Source organism: Cucurbita moschata, unplaced genomic scaffold (genome assembly GCF_002738365.1).
Source record: "Cucurbita moschata cultivar Rifu unplaced genomic scaffold, Cmos_1.0 Cmo_Scf00037, whole genome shotgun sequence".
NCBI lineage: Eukaryota > Viridiplantae > Streptophyta > Magnoliopsida > Cucurbitales > Cucurbitaceae > Cucurbita > Cucurbita moschata.
This window is the reverse complement of record NW_019268553.1, coordinates 222902-233477: the sequence shown is the minus strand read 5'-3', so window position 1 is coordinate 233477 and position 10576 is coordinate 222902. Positions and strand designations below refer to the sequence as shown.

Here is a 10576-nt window from a genome sequence, read left to right as displayed (position 1 = left end):
AAAAAAAAAAAAAAAAAAAAAACAGAAGAAGAAAGGAACTCTCACACACTGCAAGCACTCCAGACTGCACCCCTGTCTGCATATGAGCATATTGTTTCAGTTTTCCAAGGCAGCACTCTTTGCCGGTGGTATTTCCTAGCGTTGCTCACCGAATTTTTTGGTTATACACAGAATATTTTCTGACTTCCATCTGAAGTTATGGTGAATTTTGGAGCATCAGTGCTTGAAACAACCACATTACAATCATTGCTATCCTTGATAGAAGACGTTATGCTCTGAACTGTTCCTCGTCCTTTGAGCCGAAATCATTGCTAGGATGATCTATTTAAAAAAAAAAATTGGAATTTTATTTGTTTACAGATCCTTTATGGTTTTTTTTTTTGTGTTTCTACTTTTCACGACCAGAAGTCCCACCACTGGCCATTGGTATTGGACTGACTGAAAAGCCCTTCAGACTCTAAATTGCTCCAATTTGGTGTTGATATCAAGGAGCCCTGAGCAGGTTCCCTGAACTGGGGCTCGTCTAATCCAAGATAGGCTTCCTTTGTGCCACTACCATAGTTGGAAAGAACCTCTAGTTCATGTTCTGATTTCTCCTCAGCTGACACACAAGGTTTTACTTCAGACTCATACTTTGTTCTGTGGCCATTTTCAGACTTGCCATCAATAGTTTCTAAGGAGAGACCTCCCCTGCAGCTCTCAGTTTCCTCCATGGACCTCTGCACGAGATCATTTAGCTTCTGCAACTGGCCGAAGTAAAGAAATAACAATGATTAGCAAAAACTAGAAACGGACGGTGTTTTTCTATAGAAACAAAGAACAAATACCTGTATAGCCAAAGCTTGCTTTTCCTTCTTAAGAGCTTCAAACCGGGAAACTAGAGTGTTGTAATTAGCTCGTAAAACGCTGTAGTCTCGTTCAAGCTGCTTTGACTTCCATCTAGCTCTCTTGTTTTGAAACCATATTGCAACCTGGCGTGGATGCAACCCCAGCTCTCCCGCTAGCTGCAACTTCTTTCTGGGCTCAAGCCTTGACTCAGACTCGAAAATTGACTCCAATGATTTGATCTGCTCTTCACTGAACCTTCTTCTGTTCATGCTTTTTTTTCTCATGCCAAAAGCCTCTGCCATGGATTCTGGAGGAGAATATTCGGCATCATCATCATTTAGCATGCTGCTTAAGATTCAATTTGGACACCACAAGGCTTTATTCCAAAACCAGGTGTTAGGAGAGTGAATGATTTGCAATATCTCTAATATATTTGCTCACTTATTTTATGCATCATTTATATCCAAGTCTGGTGGGGTCCTTGATAGAAAGAGAGAATTTCTTTCTTGGCTAGGGAAGGTTATTATTTTCTCCTCTGTTTCGGATAATTCTATTGGTNTTTTTTTTCCTCGGATTTTTTTTTTTTTTTTTTTTTTTTTTTTTTTTTGTTTTTGTTTTTGTGTGTGTGTGTGTGTATTCAGGAAAAAAGAAAAAGTATCGTATTTTATGATTTGTTTTTCTTTTTTGTAATAGGATCTGAGTAGCCTTGTGAATGTAATTAGATGTATATTACAAGTATTTTGTTTTTCTAATTTGTTTCAGAATATATTGTGCATAGCTTTTAATTAAAAGTATTTACCAATCTTTTTACGTTATTTGACCATACAGTTGAAGCCAAGCCGTAGACCAGACCTTGAGACAACTTGAGGCAGGGGGAAAATAATGAGGTACTTGATACTTCATAGCTTAATCTTGTTTTACGGGTTCATTTAGAGCCCCTTTAATACCTAATTAGTTTTTTTTTTAGTTTAGGTTTTAATTTTCTGTTTTTTTTTTTTAAAAAAAGGAAGTTCATTTGATAAGTAATTTAGTTTTTGAATTTAACATTTTAAAGAGGTTTTTTTGATTCCTAGAAATCTTGAAATTAGTGTTATTTACTGGAACAAAATATTGTGGGTAATTTTAGAGATGACAGACCTAAAGAGTGTATATTATATCGAATTAGTAACAAAATTACTCACCTATCCATACTCCATATTATAAAACACATATATAGTAAAAAATTGATGATAAACTTTAAGCATTAAACATACTTGATAGGGTGGTAAGGCTTGTTTTTGTTGTTTTTATTTTTTATTTTTTATTTTAAAAAACAGTTGTACAATTTGTGATATTCTTACTTCTTTTGTTAAAAAAAAAAAAAAAAAATGTTGTGAAAAGCTATAAGAAATTTAACAAAGGTAGACATTGCTACATTTATTTAAGTCGACCGAATTGAAATTCAAAGTGACAATTGACGTTTTATATTAAATTGAGGTGGAAATAATTAGGATGTTGGAGAGAAAAAAAAATTGTGAACCAAACTAGGACTCTGCCAGACCCGGTTATCCCATTTTTTTTTAAATATTATTATTATTAAACCAACATAATATTTAAATTGGCAGTTTTATTATTTAACAACTTGATTAATTTGATATGTTTGAACCATATAATTGAATATTTGGACGACAAATATTGACAATTAGATAATTTGATAGGTTAATTATTATTATTATTATTATTATTACTATTGTTTTTTTATTATTATATTAGGAGGCTCAAGAAGTTTCTCTTTAAATGAGAATTTTTCGGTGAAATACTAAAAATTAACTATTTAATTTTCTTTTTTTTTAAATCTTCCCATACTTTTTTTAAAAAAATAACAGGAATTGATTCTATACAGGGAACTTGATCCCTCCATGTTTGAGAATGAAAAATAAATTTGAAAACCGTTTTAAAAAATTACCAGTTTTAGGAAATAAAAAAATCAAAACACTAATGAACAAAGATTTCTTGTGTTCAATCAAATTATCCAGTTTCAAAATGATAATAAGTATTTTATGATTAATACTTAATTATTATAGTAAATTATTAAATATATTAGTATATCAATAATTTTTGTCAATCTTATTGATTTAAGGCTTGTCCATATCTGCATAATAGTTAATACCAAATACATGAATCATGTCCCTTCCATCCCACTCATATTTTAATATTAATGTTTTGACATACTTTTTATTTAGAAAATTTTAATAATTTAAAAATCGGTTCTAGAGCTTTGTAGTTTATTTGAAAAATAAACCAAGAATATTGTGGGGATTAGGTTGAGTCACCGTAGCATGGGACCCCACTTTAGCTTTCTTTATTTCCTTAAAATTCAAAAACCCTTTTTTTTTCTTTTTTTTGCAAATTAAAAAAAAAACAATAATAAATTAGCAACCAATAAGATAAGTTGCCCAAGGACAAGTACCCCTTACCTGTCACACGACAGCCAATGGGATGTCGCCATATGCACCAAAGTCAAGCTTAGCGTCTCGACACGTCTTTCATCATTTTGTGTCCGGTGACGTGGCGGACTGTGAGTGGATAATGGCTGAGTCACTTGTCTAAATACTCGACACGTTTCAGGGTCTTGCTTTATCAGCTTCCGAGTCTTGCAAGGCAACAAATTACTCGAGTGCTGGTTTCTCTCTTTTTTTTCTTTTTTTTTTCTCCTTTCCTTAAGCAACTTCTGCGTGCTCGCCACGTGGAGCGATTTCAACCGTAGCTTTTTGAAAGAAACGTCGCAGATATTTTTCTTATATTAATTTTATTATTCTTATTTTGGTTAAAACAACGTTTTGAAACTTTGTTTCCCTTTACTGTACTACGAGGTTTTGGAGTTGGGATTTGAAAAGATCTTTAATTCACATATGGTTATCAAAATTGTTTAAATTTTTACGAGTTTCAATGTTACCCAATTACGTTTTAGTTTTGATAAATTTGTAACAAATTTATAACTTTTTACTTTAAATTTGAATAATTATTGCAATTTTTATTCTTTGAATTATTTCCATTTCCATTTGAAAGGTTTAATTGAAAATTTTTAAAAATATATTTTATGTTTAGTATGAAACTAGTGATATTTAATAGAAAAGCAATGCTAAAATGTAGCCATTTCAAAATTAAACTAATAATTTATGCCCCATGACTACCTTTTGCATAAGTTGCTTTCAATGGATAAACCATTCCTTTTCACTGAACTAATACGGTTGAAAACTGTGTATAGAGAAAAGCAATTTAATTATTTTATTTTCCATATTATGAAAACCACTAGTTGATGTAGCTTGTTTTTAATTTATTGGGAAAGTTGTGACATAGTTCAGTATATATCATATAGTTTAGTAAACATTTTTATGAAACAAGATATTGACACCATTCCTATTAGAATCTGATGCATTTTATTTTTTTGTTTTTTGTTTTTTGTTTTTAACATTTTGTACTTACAAGAAGTAGGATATATGAACTTAAACCTACTGAATACGGTCAGGGTGTTTGTAGCTCTAAAATTATTACTCTTCACACATCTTTTGCCCAATATAGATTCCAAGAAATCTTAGCTTGTCTTGGATTATGTTGACCAAACTTAGTTAAACAAAACTTCAACCTCCTGAGCAGCACAAAAATCCAAAAAGCATAAAGAACATAAAATTCTTTCTCATGCCTTATTAAAGAGCTTGGCCAGGTGGGTTGTTGATAATGAATGAGGAATAGGGGTTGATGTCATTAGTTGAGGTAATAGTGTGTAATCGTATAGTTCCCTTGGCTTTCATTTTCACAAGGCCGTGCCTCCTCTTCTCTTCAATATTCCACCCTCCAATTGTCAGTTCCTGAGTGAGAGACAGAGAGTGACGCCTGTTTTTATCTGTATTAGGCGGTTTGGGTTTGAGTTGTGATAAATTCGGATCACTTATCCTGTTTTTGCTTTGGGGGTAAGATTTCTGAACACAACCAATCTGAAACTTCAGAGTGGCAAAAACCAATGTTATCCCAAACAAAGTCAAATTTGTGTGCTGGAGACGACATGCAATAAAAAACTGCCACTTCAAAACCCCTCCCCTCACTTCATCTACACTGCCCCCAAAGGATTGGATTAAGCTTCATGGCGTAAAGAGGGAGGCATTGTCATTTTTGGGCTTACATCTCTTTTGGTTTTCTAGTCTGTCTAGGATTAATCGGTAGAGAGTAATATAATATTACCCATCCGTACTTCAAAACCATTCAATTCATCTCAATTTCTCTGTCATTTTTGTTGTTTGGTTGTTTGTTCCTTTATCTTCATATGCTCTTTTTAGCATTCTGCGCCTCTCTCAAACAACTTTTATTTTGGAAAATGTGTTGATGGCAAAGCGGTAATAAAAGATTTATACATTGTTTGGTAAAGAGATGGTCGATGTGGTTTAAGAAAGGACGTTTGTTATGAGAAGTTGTGAAAGTCCAGAAAATTGTATATAGTTTTGAGATGGGGTTGAGTTGTTTCAAACAAATTAGTACATAGACCTTCTTATAGCTCAAACTCCTGAAGAAATCAAACTAAGCCTACCTAATTTAGTTCAAACACGTGTCCTTAAGCAAGTGATAAAAGATTCGAATTTCTTTACCAATCACCCCATATGTTCCCATATGTTGATTATATTAGTGAAGGACCCAAATCAAAACCAAAATCATAAAAACTGGTACCCAAAGTGAGCAATCTTCTATTAGATAAGTAAATGACTCGCAATCATTTTGGCCCAAATAAGAGACTCAAGATAAACTAGTCCTTCTGAAATTTTTCTTTTTACTTGTTTTTTAATTTATTTAATTCATGTTTTTGTTTTATAGGTACCTATATTTTTTAAGGTATCCAATTGGTCTTTTGACCTTTAATTGTGTTTAACTGGCTTTTAATTTTTTTTTTTTTTTTAAATGTCAAATAGGCCTAATGAATTTATTAGGCATGGAGTTGAATTATATCTATTGAGTCATTAAAATTTCAATTTTTGTATTTAATACTTTGATTAAAATATTAAATTTGTGATTTGGGGGTATTTTAGTCATTTAAAATATTATTTTTTTTAAAATTTTTTTTCAATAACAAATACATTTTGCTATTTTTTTAAATGCAGCATTAAATTTGGCTAATTATATTGTTAACCCAAAGATGTGGAAAATCATTCGAATTCAACTGTCTTTCAGTTTTCTTTTCTAAAGCCTCTCTTTTCAGTTATGATTCAATTATTATCAAGTATTTAATTGGTTAATATACTTGACGAGTGCTTCTTGAGAGCATGCTATGTTGAACACTGTCATAAGCCCTATTCTCTAGGACCAAGACCTATTCTCAAGGTCTTTTTTTTGGCTTGTTAGTTTATCTTTAGGTTTAGCAGAAGGCTATATAATGCCATTCTTTCTGCTGTTGAAATCATTAAGTTTTGAGTGTCATATTGTATGTCTTGAGTAACTTTGGTGTTGTGAGTACATTTGTTCCGCTTTCGGCGCTCAACAAGTGGTATCAGAGCCTTATTGTGGTATTTGGGGGTATTGTGAAAGTTTGGGCCTCATCGACCATTAGACGTGCTCACAATCGTGTTTATTCTCTTGAAAATCAGTTTTCAAGAATTGTGTTTTTGAGTTACATCCAGATTAATTATTGCAAATGGCCGAACCATCACGACGTGGATCGAGAGTGTGGAGTTCCAATCTCGAAGTAGAAAAATTTGATGGAACCAATAATTTTGGTGTTTGGCGAGGCGAAGTTAGCGATTTGCTGGTCATGCAAGACCTCGATGTTTCTCTCCAAGAGGAGATGCCTGAAGACATGACAGAAGCAGAATGGACAAAATTAAATCGGCAAGCCTGTGGAATTATTCGATCCTGTCTTGGCAAGGATCAGAAATATCCATTTATGAAGGTTACCATGGCGAAAGAATTATGGGACAAGCTTGAAGCGAAATATATGAAGAAGAGTGTGGAAAATAAACTCTATTTGAAGAAGAAACTCTTCCGTTTTGACTACAAGGAAGGTATCTCAATGGCTGAGCATTTGGATGATTTTAACAAAATCATCACTGATTTGCTCAATCTTGATGTTAAGATTGATGACGAGGACAAGGCGTTGTTGTTATTAAACTCTTTGCCGGAATCCTACGAGTTTTTAGTAACAACCCTACTACATGGAATCACTAATATTGATTTTGAAGATGTTTCAAATGCCTTAATAAACAATGAGATGCGAAAGAAGGAAAAGGAGACGTATCAAAGCTCTAGCTCAAATGTTCTCACTGCTCATGGAAGAACTTCTACCTGGAAAAGGAACGAATGTGGAGAGTCTCGATTAAAGTCGAGAGGTAGATCTGATAATTGGAGAAAACTTGATAAAAATGAGTGTGCATATTGTCGACAGAAAGGCCATTGGAAAAAAGATTGTTCGATCTTAAAAGAGAAGGGGTCGAAGTCCAATGTGGTTAAAGATGACGACACTGATACAGATGATGCCTTGACAATCTCCCTATCAGCCAGCCAAACCATTGAATGGATTCTTGATTCTGGGTGCTCCTATCATATGTGTCCCAACAAAGAGATGTTTTTGGACTTCAAAAAGTTCAATGGTGGAGTTGTCTATATGGGCAATGATAGTACTTGCAAGATAATGGGAATCGGCTCAGTACAAATCAAGATGTTTGATGGGGTTATACGAAAACTCAAAGATGTGAGGTATGTTCCTGACTTGAAGAAAAACTTGATTTCACTTGGCGTTTTGGATGCGAGTGGTTATCGCATCATTTTGGAAGGAGGGAATTTGAAAGTAGCTCGTGGAGCTTTGGTGGCAATTACAGGAACTAGAAGAGGTAGCATATACTACCTCAACGGAACCACAATAACTGGGCATGCTGCTATGGCAAGTTCGAAAGAACAAGACATATCGAAATTATGGCACATGCGACTCGGGCATGCTGGTGAGAAGGCGCTTCAGACATTGGTGAACCAAGGAGTCCTTAAGGGTGCCACAACTGGAAAAATTGATTTCTGTGAACATTGTATATTTGGTAAACAAAAAAATGTGAAGTTTGGTACAGCTATACACCAAACAAAGGGTATTTTGGATTATGTTCACACCGATGTATGGGGTCCCACAAAGAATGTCTCATTGGGAGGAAAGAGGTGGTTTGTCACCTTTATTGATGACTACTCGAAGAGAGTTTGGATGTATCCCATGAGGCACAAAAACGAGGTTCTCCAAATCTTCTTAGAGTGGAAGAAAATGGTAGAGAATCAGACGGATAGGAAAATCAAAAAGCTGAGATCAGACAACGGGGGAGAATATACTTATGATCCATTCCTTAAAGTATGCCGAGATGAAGGGATCGTTCGACACTTCACTGTTCCTGGTAAGCCACAACAAAATGGAGTTGCTGAGAGAATGAACCAGACATTAATAGAGAAGGTTCGATGCATATTGTCTCAAGCAGGATTGAGTAAGGCATTTTGGGCTGAGGCTCTCAGTTATGCAGTTCACTTGGTGAATCGTTTACCTGTTTCTGGAAACGGTGGGAGAACTCCGCTTGAGGTATGGTCAGGTAGTCCTGTTAGTGATTATGATAAATTGCATGTGTTTGGGTGTCCTGCTTATTATCATGTGACAAACTCAAAACTGGATCCTAGAGCAAAAAAAGCCAAGTTTATGGGCTTTAGCAAAAGTGTGAAGGGCTATAGGTTATGGTGTCCAGAAACAAGTAAAATTGTTAATAGTCGAGATGTGACATTCGATGAGTCTGGAATGTTTTTGCAGAAAATTGAAAATAATGACGAGGCATTGAAGCAGGTGGAGAAGGTGGTGTTCTCTCCTGATGTGGTTGCTCCTACCGAAGAACCTATTGATCAGGTAAATAATAACTTTGATGTCTTAGAACAAAAAGAGCAAAGTCTTGAGGAGCAAAGCCTTGTGAATGAAAGAGTGGAGGAACCTGAGTCAATCGCCAAGAATAGACCACGAAGGGTAATTCGAAAACCTGCAAGGTTTGATGATACGATAGCATATGCTTTCTCTTTGATTGATGGAGTTCCTAACAGCTACAAAGATGCTATTCAGAGCCCGGATAGCTTACACTGGCAAGAGGCTGTGAATCAGGAGATAGCATCATTGGAGATAAATCAAACTTGGGATTTGGTACAACTTCCAAAAGGTAAGAAGGAAATTGGTTGTAAATGGGTTTTTGCAAAAAAGGAAGACTCTTCTGGTATACGTTATAAGGCTCGACTTGTGGCTAAAGGTTACGCACAAAAGGAAGGTATTGATTACAATGAAATTTTCTCACCTGTGGTAAAACATTCTTCCATTCGAATTTTGTTGGCTTTGGTTGCTCAATTTAATCTTGAGCTTGCACAACTTGATGTAAAAACTGCTTTTTTGCATGGAGATTTGGAAGAAGAAATATATATGGCGCAACCAGTTGGTTTCCAAGTAGTTGGACAGCAACATTTAGTATGCAGATTGAAGAAATCTTTGTATGGGCTGAAGCAATCCCCTCGCCAATGGTATAAAAGGTTTGATCATTTCATGGTAGAGCATATGTATACTCATAGTCAATTTGACCATTGTGTGTATTATCGGTGTCTCGATGATGGATCGTTTATCTATTTGCTCTTATATGTTGATGATATGTTAATTGCTTCAAAGAGACAGATGGAGATTGATAAGCTCAAATATGAGCTTTCTAAAACATTTGAAATGAAAGACTTAGGCAATGCAAAGAAAATACTTGGAATGGAGATAGAGCGAGATCGGAAAAAAGGTACAGTCTGGTTGACTCAGTCTCAATATCTACGCAAGGTATTGTCAAGATTTAGTTTGAATAATTCAACCAAACCCGTTAGTACTCCACTTGCTCCTCATTTCAAGCTTAGTGCTTCCATGTGTCCAAGTTCTGATGATGACAAAAGGTATATGGAGAACATTCCTTATACAAATGCTGTTGGTGCGTTGATGTATGCTATGGTGTGTACTCGACCTGATCTTTCACACGCAGTAAGCATGGTGAGTCGTTATATGCATAATCCTGGTAAAGAGCATTGGCAGGCTGTAAAATGGATTCTTAGGTACATTCTTGGCACTATTGATGTTGGTATTAAGTTTCAAAAACAAGAAATGTTTAATCTTGACAATCGTGTAGTTGGTTATGTGGATTCTGATTATGCTGGTGATTTGGATAAGCGACGATCTACTACGGGTTATTTATTTACTATGGCTGGTGGACCTGTTTGTTGGCGTTCAACATTGCAGTCTACTGTTGCATTGTCTACCACTGAAGCAGAGTATATGGCAGTAACAGAAGCTTTTAAAGAAGCTATTTGGATGCATGGTTTGATCAATGACTTGGGTATTTTGCAGGAACATATAGATGTATTTTGTGATAGCCAGAGCGCTATTTGCTTGTCAAAAAATCAAGTCCATCATGCTCGTACAAAACACATTGATGTCCGTTTTCACTTTATTCGAGAAATTATTAGCAAAGGGGATATTCGGTTATTAAAAATTGGAACTGCTGATAACCCTGCTGATATGTTGACAAAGGTGATCACTCGTGAAAAGTTCTGGCATTGTTTAGATGTCATCACCGTCGGAAGGGAGTAGTGTGTTGACATGGTAGCAACCAAATTAGCTATCAACTTGGAGATCTTATGACAAGGTGGAGATTGTTGAACACTGTCATAAGCCCTATTCTCTAGGACCAAGACCTATTCTCAAGGT

At 35.0% G+C, this 10576-nt stretch overlaps 1 protein-coding gene and 1 long non-coding RNA gene across 3 annotated transcripts in view; one reads left to right on the top strand and one right to left on the bottom strand.

The window, feature by feature from the left end:
• Positions 1 to 10576, top strand: part of LOC111431916 — a 17653-nt gene that overhangs the window by 1848 nt on the left and 5229 nt on the right. For both annotated transcript variants that reach the window (XR_002708591.1, XR_002708590.1), the window contains exon 2: positions 1657 to 1715. This is a non-coding gene — a long non-coding RNA (uncharacterized LOC111431916). The remainder of the gene's footprint in view (positions 1 to 1656; positions 1716 to 10576) is intronic.
• LOC111431912 (homeobox-leucine zipper protein ATHB-7) lies at positions 372 to 1277 on the bottom strand. The gene is made up of 2 exons (XM_023068634.1): positions 828 to 1277; positions 372 to 746 (listed from the first exon to the last, which is right to left on the bottom strand). The coding sequence occupies exons 1-2, from the start codon at positions 1170 to 1172 to the stop codon at positions 396 to 398; spliced, it is 696 nt and encodes a 231-aa protein (XP_022924402.1). The 5' UTR covers positions 1173 to 1277; the 3' UTR covers positions 372 to 395.

Bases quoted from the DNA above. Each gene is read 5' to 3' on its own strand.
- LOC111431912 (XM_023068634.1), bottom strand. From the start codon at position 1,172: ATGCTAAATGATGATGATGCCGAATATTCTCCTCCAGAATCCATGGCA. The intron at 747-827 runs GTATTTGTTCTT...TACTTCGGCCAG, and splicing joins AGCAAGCTTTGGCTATACAG to TTGCAGAAGCTAAATGATCT.